Source organism: Orcinus orca, chromosome 8 (genome assembly GCF_937001465.1).
Source record: "Orcinus orca chromosome 8, mOrcOrc1.1, whole genome shotgun sequence".
NCBI lineage: Eukaryota > Metazoa > Chordata > Mammalia > Artiodactyla > Delphinidae > Orcinus > Orcinus orca.
In genome coordinates, this window is record NC_064566.1 from 39,012,989 (window position 1) to 39,030,932 (window position 17,944).

General features: G+C 48.1%; 1 protein-coding gene across 11 annotated transcripts in view; it reads left to right on the forward strand.

Moving 5' to 3' along the window:
• PLEKHA7 (pleckstrin homology domain containing A7) overlaps positions 1–17,944 on the forward strand; it is a 210,450-nt gene that overhangs the window by 158,498 nt on the left and 34,008 nt on the right. For 10 of the 11 annotated variants that reach the window (XM_049714293.1, XM_049714292.1, XM_004285520.3 and 7 more), the window contains 4 exons: positions 3,291–3,761; positions 12,423–12,945; positions 13,698–13,784; positions 16,399–16,452. In XM_049714293.1, coding sequence (XP_049570250.1) covers positions 3,291–3,761; positions 12,423–12,945; positions 13,698–13,784; positions 16,399–16,452 — 1,135 coding nt within the window. The remainder of the gene's footprint in view (positions 1–3,290; positions 3,762–12,422; positions 12,946–13,697; positions 13,785–16,398; positions 16,453–17,944) is intronic. The other variant, XM_049714297.1, reaches the window with a different exon arrangement.

The window sequence follows — 17,944 nt, forward strand, 5'->3', positions numbered from 1 at the left end:
CCCGTTACAGTTGGTTCGGCTAAGACACAGTACCCACAACCCCCGGGTTCTGAAGTTGAGGACATTCTCTTATTTTATTTTATTTTAAAATTTATTTTATTGAAGTATAGTTGGTTTACAATGTTGTATTAATTTCTGCTGTACAGCAAAGTGACTCAGTTATATATACATTCATTTTCATATTCTTTTCCATTCTGGTTTATCACAGGATATTGAATATAGTTCCCTGTGCTATACAGTAGGACCTTGTTGCTTATCCATTCTATATATAATAGTTTGCATCTGCTAATCCTAAACTCCCAATCCATCCCCACACCTCCCCACCCCCTGCAACCATAAGTTTGTTCTCTATATCTATGGGTCTGTTTCATAGATAAGTTCATTTGTGTCATATTTTAGATTCTACATATCAGTGATATTATATGGTATTTGTCTTTCTCTTTCTGAATTACTTCACTTAGTATGCTAATCTCCAGGTCCATCCATGTTGCTGCAAATGGCATTATTTCATTCTTTTTAGTGGCTAAGTAACATTTCATTGTATATATGTACCACATCTTCTTTATCCATTCATCTGTCGATTGAAGAAACCCTCTTTTTCCTTCAATTCTAATGTCATCCATTTAGGTGCATATTCGTTTTACTACATGGCTTTTACGACAAGGCGCTGTTTATCTTTGTGGTGGGAATAACAAGGAGGTACAGTTACTTCGGTCTCACAATTGGAGTAAGCAGGTTATAAAGCTTCAGCATCTTGGCTGGGGTGTGACCCAGAGGGCAGCCAGAGCTTTAATCTTCTAGACAGCAGCCTAAGCACACCACTAAGGGGTGGTTTCCTGAATTTGAGAAACAGTAGAGAAGATAAAGGCCAACTTAGATGACTTGAAGACTGGGGTTACACTGATGTGGTGTTGGGAGGGAGGATTAAAGGAAGAAAAGAAAGACAAAGTTAAAACCTATAATGTGTACATTGTGGAACAGAGTCGTCCCTTTAAAAACTTATGGTAAGAATTGCTTTTTCTTAAAGTGCAGGTCCCTGAATATTTCCCATCTGTTCCTACTACTTGAGCTTATAGACTCACTGGACTTTAGGAATGGAAGGGTCCTTGGAGATCACCATCTAAATATGTCATTATAAAATGATGTAATAGGACTCCTTCTGCTATAAGTAATAGAGACCAAACTCAGACTAGCTTAAGTGAGAAACAGAATATATTGATGCACAACCAAGAAGTCCAAGGATGTATCTGGTTTAGGTGTGGCTAAATCTAGTTCAGGCCAAGTCTTTAAGATTCTATTTCTCTCCGTCTGCTTTTCTTGGTGTTGGTTTCACTCTCAAGTACCTGCTTCCCATGTAGTCGTAGCAGCTCAAGACCAGCTCCAACCAGAGTCCTAGAGCCAACTCTGATTGGCCTGGATTGGGTGATGTGTCAGCCTCTGAGCCAGTCACTGAGACTTTGGATCCTCAGCTCCACAGGGACTTGTAGAGTCAGCAGCACCTTTTAAACCACAAGGACTGAGCGTGGGGAGGGTGATCCCCAAATGAAAACTGAAACACTGTTAGAAGAAGGGGTGGGAGATGGGGGGGAAGATGTCCCCTAGTGATGGATAGAAGGAGGTCCAAACAAGCTTCCCCCCTCCACAAAGCTTTGGGTTTTTATGGAGAAGTCATGAGTACATGGACATGAGATGTGAGATTGCTTTTCTCAGTTTCCATGCCTAAGTTAAGGCCAACAGTTCAGCCTGCACACACTAAGAAGCAGACCTGTGTTAGGGTTTGGATTTTCACTTTACACTGACGTTTTAACCAGCTCCCTGACTGGATTGATCTGCCCTGAATCAGTGCTGATTATTGGTAGCTGAGGTTCTGAGATATGTTGCAGGGACGCCTGAGGTCTGGCCACCAAGATGTAAATGCAGCAGCATTTCCGTTGTTCGTTCTCCTGTTGAAATGGAGAACCTTCAGGCTTGGCCATTTCAAGGAGTGAGGGATGTCTAGACCAGGACCTTTTTACCAAGGAGCACAAGTCGACCAGCTGCCCATTCAAGGTTCCCTGGTAATTTTTCTGGTCCTTCTGAGCTAGGCTGGAGTGGGTTCCCCTGCCTCCCCAGTCTAAACTCTGCTAAGCTTATAGAGCTGCTGCTGCTGTCTCTCTGGTATCAAGTAATGAGGAGGCAGACATAACTAGGACCCAAGGAGGTGGGGAGAAAGGCAGCTTCCAGTGCGAGATGGGCCATGAAAGAAACCTGCTCTTCTCTATGCCCCAGAAGCTCTTTAGCCTCGGTTCACGTCCTCCCCTGTCACCCCCACCCCATTCTCCTTTGTAGTTTCCAGGTCTGCATATGTGCAAATCATGGACATGCATTTGGAGAGGCAGTAGAGAGCAGTGGCTATAGCACATGGGCTCTGCAGTCTGCCTGGGATTAAGCCCTGGTGTCTCTCTTTCCCAGCAGTATGGTCTTGGGCAAGTCATTTATCTTCTCTGTGCCTCCGTTTCCTTATCTCTGAAATCTGACTAATAATACTTCAGAGAATTGTGGTCAGGTCAGTGTTCTTGCATTCCTGTTTGAGCAGTTCCCCGACAAGATACAAAAGTAGTCATATAAAGAGATTGCTGTGCCAATTCTCTACCCACCATCTTGGAAGAATGTTAATTATGCTGCTAATTGTACTTTGGGCTGTGCTGGATGCCAGTGGGAGAGACCCTGGGCTCAGGAGCCTTCTAGCCAAGCTGACCTGCCCCAGACAGACAGGTGGACAAACAGCAAAAGGGAAAGGCATGAGAATACCACATGTACCGTTTATTTGTTCATTGGTATTTATAGAGCTCCTATACTGTTATTTCATGGAAGTTCTGGGCATACGATGAATGGCCAGTTGGGCCTCTGGCCTGAAGGAGCTCATAGTCTACTTGGGCGCTAGATGAGTAAACATGCAGTTATGGTCCAGTGTGATTAGTGTGATAGTGGGGTCAGCTGAGATCCTGATCTAGACTCTGTGTGTGTGTGTGTGTGTGTGTGTGTGTGTGTGTGTGTGTGCGCGTGCGTGCGTGCGTGCGTGCGTGTGTGTGTGTGTGTTGGCTTCCTGGAGGAGGTGACATTTAAGCCAGATCCCAGAGGAGTAGAAGTTAGGCCAGCAGAGTAAGGGGATAGGTATGAAAGGAGCTCCAGGCAGAGGGAAGAGCCCATGCAAAGGCCTGGAGGTAATTGGAGTGTAAAGTGTATCCTTTGGGGAGTCTCGGCTGGGGGTTCCAGTCTGGATGGGGCTGAACGTGCTGCTGTCATTGCAGGGACATGGAGAAGGTGGAGCGGCAGGCGGTCCCCCAGGCCAACCACACAGAGTCCTGTCGAGAATGTGGCCGCGTGGGACCCGGACATGCAAGGGATTGTTCTCATCGCAAACGCGAGGATTCCTTTGGATTCGAGAGGCGGGAGCAGGAGGAAGACCGGTACCGCTCCCAGAGGGACCCACTGGAGGGCAAGCGGGACAGGAGCAAGGCCAGGTCCCCATACTCACCCACCGAAGAGGATGCCTTGTTCGTGGATTTACCCTGTGGCCCAAGAGGCCAGCAGGCTCAGCCCCAAAGGGCAGAGAGGAACGGTGTGCTGCCTGGCACATCTGGCCCAGGAGAGCAGAACGGGACTGGCGGGTACCAGCGGGTCTTTCCTTCCAGGACCAACGCTGAGAAGCACAGCCAGAGGAAGAGCAGCCTGGCGCACGTGGAGCAGTGGGCAAAGACCCAGAAGGCGGACGGCAGGAGGTCAGTAGTGGACTCAGGATCGCTGCTGCTAATGAGCATAAAAATGTCATAAGAGTAGCTATCACTTACCCAGCACATGCTGGTACATGCCGGCCTTGAACTCTACCTCTGTTATCTCCATAAATCCCTGCAACAGCCTTGCAAGGAGGGGTGATAGCCTCAATTTATAAACAAAGAAATTGGGGCTTGGAGAAGTATGGGAACCTGCCCAGGGCACACAGATAAGCGGCAAAGGCAGAGTTTAGACTCAGTCCGTGAGCCTCCCAAGTGCACACGAGATTATATCGGGTTAGGGGTTTCCCATTCCCCAGGGAGCATGCCTTGAGCCTGTCGGCATGTAGACAGTAACTGATCTTCTCCTCTTACTTAGCTACTTCTCTGCATCCGGGAAATATTTGTAGCAGCTAGAGTAAATACAGATCCGTTTTTAATTCCAGGCACGTAGAGAAGTGCTCAGGCACTGTTGACATTAAGCTTTATTATACCCGTTCCTTCAAGAAGTGGTTTTAATTATTTAGAGGGAATGCATCTCTTGCTATTTGCAAAGCACTATCTGTATTTTATTATAATTTTAGATTAATTAGGACACATTTATGAATGTGAAGAATTCAGGGTCACTCAGCTTCCACATTGTCCTTAGAAGCCACTGTGTGTTGTCTTCACTTTGAAGACAGCAAATCCCCCTCGCCATCCTCAGGCTTCTATTTATTTATTTATTTTTGCGGTACGCGGGCCTCTCACTGCCGTAGTCTCTCCTGCTGCGGAGCACAGGCTCCGGACGCGCAGGCTCAGCGGCCACGGCCCACGGGCCCAGCCGCTCCCCAGCATGTGGGATCCTCCCGGACCAGGGCACGAACCCGTGTCCCCCGCATCGGCAGGCGGACTCCCAACCACTGCGCCACCAGGGAAGCCCCATCCTCAGGCTTCTAAAACAAACCCCAGACTGGAGACGAGATGGCAAAGTCGTGGTGCATTCAGAAAACCCGCCAAGGGCTGGAGGGGCCACAGTGAATGCGTCAGAGCTCAGGCCAAGTCTGCCACAGGCCTGATACACATGCTTTCAAGTGCTGCTCTCCATTCTCCCTGCTGTGAGGCCCACACTTTCCACTATGGGGTCTGGAGGTGGTGGTGCTCCAAGGGGAATAGGCTAGGCCTCTTTTTAGGTGGGTGGGGCTGTTGTGAATATGTGGGTGTTGTATGCATGTGTGGGTTGTGTAACTTCTTTAATCTGGTCCAGGTGGGCTATTGTGAGGTTAGATGGTGGAGAACTCACTGGGAGTTAATGGAAACTCCCTAAGCAGTTGGTAGACATTGTTGTGGGTCAGACTAGGAGAAGGAAGGCCCTTTGTGTTGTAGCTAAGATACCTTCCCATTCTCTCCTGGGACAGACCAGGTGTCAGTTCTGTTTGATCAGATTTTGTGTTTTATTGAAAATAGCTACTGCCCAAGGACACAGAGGAGGGAAGCTGCTATTCTTGGTGCTGGGCTAGGTAGACCTCCTAGGAGGTAGTTCTAAGTGACCTTACTGCTGAGTGAGATTGGAAAGCTGGCAGGGGTTGTATCGTGCAGGTCCTCATAGTCCAAGGTAAGGAATTTGGATTTTATTTGAAAAAGCAATAAGGAGAGCCACTGGAAGGTTTTAAACAGGTAAATGATGTGATCTGATTCACAAAGAAGAGCCTAGGGAAGAGGCTGTTGCAGTAGTCCAGCATGGTGCCAATGGAAATAGAAAGAAATAGATTTGAGGTACATTTTGGAGGTTGAAACAGAAAAGCTTGTCAATGAATTGGATGTGCAGGATGAGAGAAAGGGAAGAGGAACAAGGATGACCCCTTAAATTTTGACTTAACCGGGTGGTTGCTGAGATGGGGAAGGCTTAGGAACAAGTTTTGGGGGCAAATCGGGGTTTCCATTTTGGGGACTTTTAAGTTTGAGAAACCTATTAACTCCCCAGTGAGGGAGGTGTTAGGTTAGGCACTTGGATATGGATTGTGGCGTGGAGGTTTGACATTTGGTTGGACATGCTGATTGGGAGCAATCAGTGCATAAGTGGTATCCCAACTTGGATGTTAGCAACAGAAGGGGGATCCAGTAGAGGAGACAGTGTGTCAGAGAGAAGCTACTCGTGATAAGTTAGCTGTTTCCTTTTATATGTATTGATAGCAACTCTTAGGAACTGAAGTCGGTATGGGGCTGACAAGGGCAGGTAAAAGCAGGAGAAACCAGAAATAGAAGCAGATAGAAAGGGCATGGGTTTGGCCCTGATAAGCCTGTATTTCCTACTGAAGAGTCTGGATTTAATCTTGAAGGCCCATGAAAGCCATTGATGGACTTAAAACAGGAGCATGGCATGATAGTGTCTAATATTTAGGAGGGTGGTTTGAAGGGTGTCGGCAGGGAAGAGGCCTCAGGAGATTTTTTCAGACTAGATAGATATTCCTTACCTCATCTCAGTTCTCACACAGCAGGTCCATGAATATGGTGAAGAAATTTCCCAGGCTATTCTGATGTACCCCACCCAAAATGAGAATGGCAGGTTTTTGGGGTTTTTTTGCAGTACGTGGGCCTCTCACTGTTGTAGCCTCTCCCGTTGCGGAGCACAGCCTCCGGACGCGCAGGCCCAGCGGCCATGGCTCACGGGCCCAGCCGCTCCGCGGCATGTGGGATCTTCCCCAGACCGGGGCACAAACCTGCGTCCCCCGCATTGGCAGGCGGACTCTCAACCACTGCGCCACCAGGGAAGCCCAGAATGGCAGTTTTAATTACCCCTTGTTTAAAAAACTTTTTTTTATTAAAGTAATACCTGTATATAGTTTTAAGAATTTAAGTAGTATGACCCCATCCATCCCTATTCCTGATTCCACCACCTTTGAGGCAACCACTTTCAATTCTTTTAGTAGTTTTATGTATTTATCTCTATATTTCCAAATAAGATAACTTATACTGCTGTTTCTTGAGTTTTCAGTTTTAGTTAGCTATCAACATTCTACTCTAGGTGATAAAGATTCAAGTCTCTTATTCCCCCCTCTACCTTTCCTTTCCAAAGACACACTTACCCTTATCCCAGCTTCATAATATAGTTATAGCATAATTTTTGTTTAGATCACTAGTCAGTTTTTACATTATTATATAATGTGAAGTATAAATATTCACAGCTGGGCCATGTAGTATACAATAATTAAATTTCATTTGTGGTACAGTTTTTTATTTTCTGGTATTGATAATTTTCATGCTTATAGCTTGCTTAGTTTTCTCTGTACCCATTACTAATTCATCGCCAAATTCATAGCTAAATGTGTAAATCTCTCTTTGCTCAGTACCCTCAAATAATCAGTAATCTACTTACAAGGTAAAAAATCCAAATAAGACCAATGGGTAAATACTGAAAAATAAGTGTCTCCTATTTTATTTCAGAAACCTAGATCTACTCCCCAAAGACCAACCACTATATTAAAAACAAAACAAAACAAAAATCCATGTTCTTCACCTTGCTTTATTCCACTTAATATATCAATAAATATATCGATAGATATTTTAAGATATCTTGGCTATCTATATCAGCACATTTAGACATATTATTAATTTGAAATGGTGCAGAGTATTGCATTGTATGCATCTACAGTGATCTTTATACCATTTCCCTATTGATGGATAATTAGGTTGGTTATAAACATTTGCTATTACAAACTATGCTGCAGTGAATGTCCGTGCTTAATTGTCTTTGCAAACAAGTGCAGGTATACTTGAAGAACAAATTACTTGAAGTGGAATAACTAGGTCGAAGGATATATGTGATTTTAATTTTGATTGATATTACAAAATTGACCTTCAACAATGCTGTTTGAGTTTATACCCCACCAAAAGTGTCCCTGTTTCCCCACCCCACATCATCTCTGAAAACTACTGTTTTAGGTTAACTGCTTGCTCTGGTGACCATAGAGAAGATGGTTAAATGGAGAAGAGTCTGGAAAGAACATGACCAAGTATGAGGTGGTCATATTTGGGGTAGGAGGCGAAGAAGACCTAAACAAAAGCGGTAAAGATGGTGAGGATTGTGAGGAGGGGTTGGATGGGATACGTAGACGTTGAGATTGGGTAGGTATAGGGCTTGGGAAACTGATTCATCCACGGCTGGAAGGTGAGGAGGGCCACAGGTGGAGTTGAGGTTAACATTCAAGTTTGACTTGGTTAATAGGTGCATGTGGCGCTGTGCACAAGATGTGAGCATGGGAGAAAGAAATGAGCTTGAAGGGGAATGTGGTACCTGTGGAGTGGCCAGGTGGAGATAAGCCGTAGGTTATAGCGAATGTGGGTTCAGCTTAGGGAGAGATTTGGAAGTCATTGCCCTGGAGGTGGAAACTGATGCCCTGGCAGTAGTCAAGATCACTGAGGGTTGAATGCTTAGAGCAGTGGTTCTTAATCGTGGCCGCACAATTTGGTCATTTGAGGCCCTGCTCAAGAGATTTTGCCTTATTTGGTCTGGGGCAAGGTGAGGGCATCAGTCTGTTTTAAAAGCTCTCCAGGTGATACCAGTATATGAGAGAGGTTTGACATTTACTGAGGCCTGGGTCCCATGCTGGAAAATCTGATTCTGATGATCCGAATTTCAGCCTGGACATCAGGAGTTTTCAAACCCCCCACCCCCACCCCTGGTGATTCTAGCATGTAATCAGGGTTGAGAATAACTAGCTTAGAACAATAGCAGAGGGCCAAAGGCAGAACCCTGAGGATCTCCAGTCCAAGGGGGTGGGCAAAAGCAGAGTCTGCATAAAGAAGTCTAGCAGAAGATGGAGGAGGAAAACCGGAGTGTGGTGAGGGAAGTTTCATTTGGAAGGAGTCCAGTGGGCAGCATGAGACTGCTCCCTGGATGTGGTGCCTTCTAAGGAGGCTGGGTACCACGGAAGGAGAATCTGGAATGTCAGGGTCTCTCTGCTGGTCTCCTGCTCAGTAGCAGAGGCCTTTGGTTCCACTGAGCTTCTTGATGGGCTTAGATGAGTAGACCTTCTTAATAGAACTAGAATTTTGAAGTTAAGTCAGGAGGCAGAGTAATGCGAGGGGAAGGCCAAAGGGAACCAGAAGGAAGGCATGGCCATTGAGAAACCCTTCTTGGCAGGGGTGCAGAAAGGAGTTTGCAAAGCTGCACTGCTGGTATAAGTTGTAAGTTATAAGTTGTGGTTGTGAAATGTCTCTACATAACTCTGGCAGCCCACAGACCTACGTTATTCTGCTACACATAATGAGGGCTGGGGGCACATGGGGAGCTAAAGGATGAGAAGTCAACTGCAAGGAGATAAGAGGTGGTTGGGAAGGCGTCGGACTGTCCCTAGGATGTGAGGGGGGAGCTCGAGCCCTTCTTATCTAAGGGGCAGGGAGACATTAGGTCTAAATGAAAACAGTTTGTTGGCCTTGGAGGTCATTGAGCACTCAGTAAGAGGAATCTCAGTCTAATGATAGAAATAGTTCTCAGGGGGCTGAAAAGTAAACGTGAGGGATTGAAGACGACCCTTTGAGAAGAAAGCCGTCAGCCTCTGCGTAAGCAGAGTGCTCAACATCTGATCGTTCACTTGTAGCTGGTTGTTCCCTTGTAGCATATTGCATATCAGAGTTATCTTTATTTTTTTCCTTAAAGATGTGTTTGTCATTTCTTACAGTCAAGTAATAAGTAGTTCTGGCTGCTTAATAAAGGAACCTCCTCCTGTTGATAGTACAGAAGAGGGATATCCCTGCTCTGTGTATGATTGAGACTGTGCTAAATTGGAAGGAGGGTTATTTGAACTGTAATATGATCTCATATTCTCGGCTCTAGACCACACAGGGAATTCTTTCTAATTGTTCTTTTAGTGCTTGGAGATGTATATTTATATTTCACTTTTTTAAACTCCTTTAGAATGATGGTTTGCAAGGACAGACTGATACATCCTTAGAATCTTACCCCATTCTATGAGGTTGTTTCGAAATTCTAGCCTTCCATTTTTTCCCCGGTGTTTAAAGTAATGCATACTTGTAAAATAAAATGGCAGGGGTGGGTGTTGAGTCAGGGATGCAAACATTACCACGAGGAACAGAGTAAAACGTGGAAGTCCTGCACAACCAATGTGGAAGCTCAGGTGAGGACTGCCTGCTGCATAAGTAATTGGTTATAAAACTTGATTTCACGTTTCGATATGACCATTTTATAGGGGCTATATCAGAATATATAGGTGCCTTTTGGAAAGGGAGCCCCCCATGGTACAGCGAGATTTGAGGGCAGGAGACCTCGAGCCTTTTTTTGGATAAAGCTGGGGTTGGGGGCCAGCAAATGGATCTGCTCTTAGGACAGAGCTGCTCTGCGCGTTTCTGCCTGCTCCAGGGTGACCTTTACCTAGTCTTACAATCCCACCTCCTGTGTCCCTCCCTCCACCATCCGTTGGTTACTGTGGTTTGGCCTCTGGCACCAGGACTCACCATTGCACTGGGGTCTTTGGGGACGTGCTTCGCATCGTTTGCATTTTGCTTCAGGCAGAATGAGCAATGGTTAGTAAAGTCATGAACTCCCCGGGGTAAGCCCCCAGCCTGGTTTCTGCCATTGCCACCACTGCTGTTTGAGGGTTCAGGCACTGCCCCTTCCTCAGAGACACATTCCCCTCTGATTCTGGGAAATCCATAGCAAACCCTGCCACCTGGTGGCAAGGAGACAAGCTGGGCAAGCTGAAGAGATCTTAAAATTACTTCCCGTAATTGCAAAGATAACGATAAAAAGGGAGAAGAAAGCCACCATTTTTTGAATGACAACTACTTTTAATCCTCACAACAATCTATTAAATGGTTCTTAGTAGCCCCATTTTACAGTAAGGAGGGTGATACAATGAGTTAAAAAACAATTAGAACAGCACTTCTCAAACATCAACCACCTGGAGGGCTTGTTAAACCACAGGTGGCTGGGCCCCACCCCCAGGGTTCCTGATTTCAGGTGGGGCCTGATAACCTGCATTTCTGACAAGCTCCCAGGTGGTGCTGATGCTGCTGGACTACACTTCGAGCTTAGAACAAGGTCTGGTGAGCGCCGCTGTATAAAGATTTGTTAGATAAAGTTGACAGGTAAAGGCAGAGTCAGGATTCCAGCCCAGGCCTGACTCCAGAACCTGTCCGTTTTACATCCTGCTGCCTCTCAGGTTAGACTTTTAAAGCTTAATAAAACTGTAGTTGGCCCTTGCTGAATTTTTCTTTCAGAAAATAAGATGGCTGGTCGGTAGTAGTTTTCACCATCCTGTCCGGCTTTTGTGTGCTGGAGTATTTGTTGAAGGGCTGGTTATGTGTCAGCACTTTCTCAGACCGCGGACAACACCGCAGAGTGTAAGAAACAGTTGCTGCCCAGCAAGGATTTACAGCTTGTCTGGGGAAGAGACAGCTTACGGGTAAGAAAAGGTTACATCAATACAGGACCTTGGAAAAGTTACAGACTGTACAGTAACTAGGTCAGAGCAGGGCAGGAACCCTGAGGGTTGTGGCATTGCAGAAGGCCTCTGTGGAAGAGGCATGGGACAGTGACCTGGAGAATGAGTGAGATTTGGTGGTAGGGCAAGGTGAGCCCATACAGGTAGGGGAAGGAGGAACAGTATGATGAGAGTAAGGAGAGAGAAGTGGGAAGGGAGTACCCACTGGTGAAGGTACTGCCTGTGTATCAGGCAAGGAGCCTGTGTTCTCTTCCTGTCTCATGTATTCTTCAGGGCAGCCTTAGGAGGCAGGTAGCTCTGTCCTCATGTTATCGGTAAGGAAGCTGAGGCTCAGAGCAGTCAGGTGAGCTGCCTAAGGTCACACAGCCAGTGGATTCAACCCTAGGTCAGACTTCCTCTGCTTTTTCTACTGCAGAAAGTTGTCCAAGTGTGTAGGAGGCCAGGCAAGATTAGGGTGAGGCCCTCACACCAGGCTCCAGCAAGTGCAGGGATGCACCTGAGAGGGGGGTGCCTCCTTAAATGTTGGACCCTTGACGGCCAACTTGCCCCAATTTGATCCTGGCCCGGGTAGGAGGAGCAGTGAGAAAATAGCAGGAAAGGAAGGTGGGTTGAGGTCAGGTGCTAGAGAGCTGAGAGTATCAGGAGAAGGGGGTTAGATTTTATTTCATAGGCGTTAGGGAGCCATTGATGGTTTTGGAGCACAGGAGTGATTATATCCAAGCAGTTGACTCTGTACAGCATGGAAACTAGTTAGGAAGATCTCAGAGTTGTCTGGGTAGAGGTAGTTAATCAGGATCTGGATTAAAGTAATAGGGAAAGAAAGGAACTGATGCCAGCCACTTCCTTTAAGAACCTCCAGGGCTTGGTGCTGGGGAACATCTTGGTGACCGGGAGAATCATGAGGCATCGCCTAGAGATATGCACACCTGATGGAAAAGCTGACTGATGGCAAGAGAGAGAGGCAGGTTTAATCATGCTGCACTTGAAGTGGGGCAGCCAAGTCGGCCTGGTAGGGGGGTTGACCCTCCAAGGTTGATGGATAAAGTGGTTTAGGAATCCTGTGCAAAGGGAAGAAGTGACTGAGTCCTGGGTGTCTGCGTTGATTGTTCTTTGGGGTTCATACAGGGCTCTCTCACGTGCCTGGCTTTGTGGCTTTGCCTAGCTGTGTTTCCAGAAGCCCAGCAGACCCCTTGCTGGTCCTCTTACCTGTCCTCTCCTTTCTCCTCAGCCTGCCCCTGGACCAGACCCTTCCTCACCACGGTCCCAGCCAATCCCTGTCCTACCCAGAAAACTACCAGACTCTTCCCAGGAGCAGCCGACACCCCTCGGGGGGCTCTTCGCCCCCTCCCCGCAACCTGCCGAGTGACTACAAGTACGCGCAGGACCGAGCCAGCCACCTGAAGATGTCGAGTGAGGAGCGCCGGGCACACCGGGATGGCACGGTGTGGCAGCTCTACGAGTGGCAGCAACGCCAGCAGTTCCGGCACGGCAGCCCCACGGCGCCCATCTGTGCCGGTTCCCCAGAGTTCACCGACCAGGGCCGAAGCAGGAGCATGCTAGAGGTGCCCCGCTCCATCTCTGTGCCTCCATCTCCCTCGGACATCCCTCCCCCGGGACCCCTGAGGGCCTTCCCACCCCGGCGGCCACACACGCCAGCAGAGAGGGTCACTGTGAAGCCACCGGACCGGAGGAGGAGTGTGGACATCTCACTGAGCGGTTCTCCCAGGAAGACATGGGGCCACACCACCAAGGTGAGACTCTGGACGCCCTGCCAGGCTGCTGGGGCCCAGCATTAGGACGTTAGGAGCCTCACGTGGTTTGAACACAAACTTGAGCAATGTAGGATAACGATAGGTAACACTTACGTAGTACTGTACTTTAGCGCTGGGTGTAGCGCTAAAGGCTTTAATTCTTACAACACCCCTATGAGGTAGGTGCTATTGTTTCAGGTTTCCCCCGCTATCTGAAGGTAGAGTGTACCTATGAAACCTTTAGTAAGCCAAAGTGGCATAAAGCGAAGAAGCAATTACATTTTCTGTGAAAGTGAAAATCCCCTTTGGATTTCGGTTATCAGGTGCTAAAGGTAGGTCTTTTGTAAAATCAAAGTGGCATAAAGCGAACTTCTGTAAAGCAGGGGATACCCGTATGCCCATTTCACACGTGAGAACTCTTAGGCATTAAGGGATGAAGTTACTTGCACACGGTCACACAACTAGAAGTCTGCTTCCTTGCAGCTTGGAAGGCAGGGAAAGATGTCTGTGTTTAACTAGTTCAATTATTTATAATAACCTGACTTAAGTTTTAAATCCGGAGGGGCTCTCACAGTTTGTCATTGTCATAACCTGGTGGGAAAGATGTGTATCCCAATTTGACGGATGAAGAGTGAGGCTGAGAGAGGTGCCGTGCCATGTGGTTGGCTGCCCTGGTAGTGAGTGGCAGAGGCTCTGGCCCCCGCCCCCCTCCACGCCCGGCTCTCCGTGTGACCATGTCTCCCCTTCTGCAGAACTCCTCTCATCTGGACCGACGCTCCATGCCCTCCATGGGTTACATGACCCACACTGTCAGTGCTCCCAGTTTACATGGAAAATCGGTAAGCAGCACCTCCTCTCCCCCTCCAGGCGACTGATCTTATCCAGCTTTCAAAGGGCTAATCTCATCAGAGTTCTCCCCTGAGCCAGTCAGATGCAATCCCCATTTTAGAGATGAGGAAACTGAGACTCAGAGGTCGAATGACTTGCTCAGGCCCATCCCGCTGGCATTGGGACCTCCTGAGGTCAGCGGAAGAGCGGGGGGTGGGGGTGGGGGTGGCGGGGGAAGTGGAGGAGACTGTGGTGTTTATTCTCTTTTGGGCAGCATTTTGTCTGCAGCATTTTCCAGCCACCTGCCTTTTTCTCCGGTTAGCTCCTCTCCTTTCTTCCTGGTCTTTGCTTTGATTAGTTCACTGTCTTCAAAACTCAAGTCTGGGTGAGGTTGCACTGCTGGTGGCTGTTTCCTGATAAAAACTACTTCCTGCAGCCCCTTTTCTGCCGGTGCCTTTACTTGTCCTAATGACAGAATTAATGCAATAATTACTTAATGGTGTCGCATCAATGCTGTGCCGGCACCGGGGCGAAGAGTAATTACAGCGTCGTGCTCCTGCGGTGCCTCATTTCCTCATGATGTGTCTACACACCTGCAGCTGGAGGAGCTCTCACTGCTTCTCACCCGGTTACGGCGGCACCAGGCCAAGTTGGCCAGGGTGCGAAATTTCGCCATCAGCCAGTTACTGCAGCACGAGCTGACCTTTCCCACCTGCCAGGTCAGCGCCGGTGGGCTCTCTCAGGGCTGGGGGCCGCCCCGGGGACAGGGGAGTGACATGCTGGCCTGTGCTCCCTCGTGCCCGTGCTCTAGTCTGTCCTGCTGTCTGGCTCTCTCCCTTGTTCCTGCCTGTTTGCTACTGGATGCTACTGGCAGACACTGTGCAGCCATCGTGGGGCCCACGCCCCTGTTGCTGGGGAGGAGGCTGCATGTGGTGTGAGGGACCTGAACTGTGGCTTCTCTGCCTGTGAGTAATGACTGCCAGGCTGGTGTGTGGTCACGTCCAAGGGCTGTGCTAACTGTCATCCTTGTTGCCACCTTGGGTCCTCGTTGGGATGCTGAGAGGTGTGTGTCAGCCTGGAGGGAGAAGGCATGGTGCCCTCTCATCTGGATAGTGCCCTGCTGACTGTCAGAGCATCTTCACACCCCTTATCTCAGTGAATTTCACAGTAGCCTGGGAGAGGTTAGGGAAAGTGACTTGCCCAGGATCCCTCAGCTAGTGGCCTGCAGGCTGGAGCCAGATTCCAGGTCCTGTCTGGCACAGTGTTCTAAACTGTTTCCAAGACATGAGGGGTTGCAGGCAAGCTCCTCGAGGAGTAGCCAGACAGTCGTTCTCCTGGGCATCCCGAGCATCTTAAAGAAGATGCTGGTCCACACGAGCCTGGTCCCCTGAGCTGCACAGAGGTAGGCAGAGGACAGATGAGGAGGTTGAGGGAATTGTCACTATCCTTACCTGTCCTATTTTAGTGGGACCTGAGAGATATAGGAAATGTATTTGGAAAAATGAATATAAGGGAGCACATGCAAAAATCCTAATTTGTGAATTTGGGTGATTTTTAGTAACGTTGCTCTGTCCCTCTTACTGCAGGACTGGGCTGATTGAGGAAGTAGGGATGGGTAAGGAGACAGTTTAGAGACAGAAGTAAGATCTTGCAAACCACTGGTGTCCCTGGCAGTGCTCCTTCAGGCCTTCTCATGCTTAAAAGCGCTGCCTGAACGTTTTGCATTATTTATTTTTGTTTGTTTTACATCAGAGCTCTAAACTGGACCACCTTCCTAGCCCTGGCTTGCTTTGGCTTGCTGAGAGGCCTCTTAGTTGGTTGAGAAAGTGCCCGGACTGTTTTTCTTAAGCTTTCGTAGCCCCTCTCCCTCACAGTTAGCTTCTGTGATCCATTACATAGGAAGCACAAGTTCTAGGAAATCAAAGGGTCTTTTCCTTATTCTCACTGTTTCTGGTAATTATACTGAAGAACTCAACAGACTGTCAGAGATGACACAAGCAGACAGGTCTGCCTGGACCTTCCTTATCTAGCTCCTGACCCAGCCACCTTGGCTCCATGCTCAGCAAACGGAGCCAAAACTCCCAGGAAACTTTCTGCAGCTCCTGGTGCTTATCGTTCTAGAACCCAAGGTCAAAAGGGAACCTCCCCGGGTCACCTAGGTCATCTCCATGCCTCTTCCAGGCATCCATCCGCACCCATCAGGGGGTCATTTTCCTTCATGCATGTGAAGTGGCCCAGTGCAAAGGTTTGGAGCGTGGCATGTCCTCTTCCAGATAGGCCTCTCTAGTTCTGTCCCAGGAGCTCGCCTCCGCCTCAGCTGCTCTGCTGGCCTGGTCCTCTGGTGGGATGTGTGCTGTCTCCCTCCTCCTCCTCAAACTGTCCCCAGCCAATGGTGGGAACAAGCTGGCTTTCCCCACATGGTGGACCTGCGAGATCCACTATGCTGAGAGAGCTCTGAGCTGCACCGAGACATTTGTGCTTCCTCTGTGGCCTGGATGTGTTGGTCTGCTGTGGTCTCTTGTCCCCGAAGCTGCACAGGTGTAAATGAGTCGCCCGTGAAGCCCTGAGTTGTGGACACCTTGGGTGTTCATAACTGGCTTTTTTCTCTCTCTGCTTCATTTGAAGGCTGACGATACCTACCTCCAGCTGAAGAAAGACCTGGAGTACCTGGACCTCAAGGTGAGTGGCCTCAGGGGTCTTGCTGTCCTGGGACACTTACCTTTCTGAGAGTGTCAGCCTCATTGGAGACCAGCCCCAAAGCCAAAGGCCTTGCAGGTCTTACAAATCTGGGTTTCAAATGAAGATGTCTCCTGTCTGAATCAGAAGGGGGATTTTTTGTTTTGGGGTTTTTGATTTTTTTCTTTGGTTGCTGTGGCTTTTGGAAATTTCATTTTTAAATTGAATATAATTGACATATAACATTGTATTAGTTCCAGGTGTACAACATAATGATATTTGTATATATTGGGAAATGATCACAAAGCTAATTAACATCCATCACCATTCTTGGTTACAAATTTTTTTTTTCCTTATGATGAGGACTTTTAAGATCTACTCTCTTAGCAGCATTCAAATATGCAATACAGTATTGTTAACTATAGTCACTATGCTGTACATTACATCCTCATGATTTATTTATTTTATAACTGGAAGTTTGTACCTTTTAGAAGAGTCTTATTTCTTGTAGCCTCAGACTCTGGGCTCTTCTCAGTTTCTTGTGAATTCTGCTGTGAGGTCTCTGGCTTACAGAATGAGGGCACGAGCTCTTGCTTTCTTCCTGTCCTTGGTTAGAACCACAGGGTTCCTCCGTATAATAACCAGTTGCTTCTTCAGAGCCTCCAGTGGGGCTGGGATGGGTTTGGTTCACAGGGCGCCACTGATGTGTTTTCAGGCACAAGCAGTTCAGTGGATTGTCTGGTTTTGTAGTGGGGGGAGCAAGGGCCACATGGAATCACGTGGCTCTGAGGGGTACCGGCGTCTCCCATCCCTCCCATCCGTGTTTAGGAGATGAACGTCGGGCCCCACCCCATAGGTGATGACGTTCAGGCTCTAAGTCAGCCTCCACAGCACAGACAGAGCTGGGAAAGCTGCTAGAGAAGCGAGAGGCATTCTGCCTGGAAGAGAGCTGCTTTTGTTCTGTTCCCACAGCTCTCTGAAAGCTCCCACTGTGAAAAGCACTTCTTATGCCTGAGCCATGACTTAAGACTGAAGGAATGTGACCTTTAATTAACTGCGGGTGTGAGAGGGCGGGCAGAGGGCCCTGCGGGAGGACACCCAGGTGACTGCGGCGGGGGACATGCCTCCCTCGGTCCCCAGTGTACCTGGCTTGAGATATTTTTAACTTGGGGATTGTCATCCAGCCTTGTAGGAGCAGGGGTATGAACATTATGTCCTAAGGCAGCAGAGGAGGGGCCTCCCCCCTCTGAGGCAAGATCAACACCTTTGATTAGGAATCCCTCAGTTAACTTAATGTATCTGGTAATGAGCACTTGTGCTGTATCTAGCTCTGGAGAAGCTGGGGGGATGGGAGAGAAAAATCGAGACTCTCTGGCCTTGAGAAACTTCCAGATGTTCTGGGTCGGGGAAAGAAAGCGTCCTGAAATAACACAGACTTTTTTTGCAATGAGCGTATAAAGATTTGTCTGGCCCAGTGATCAGAGCTGAGATAGTG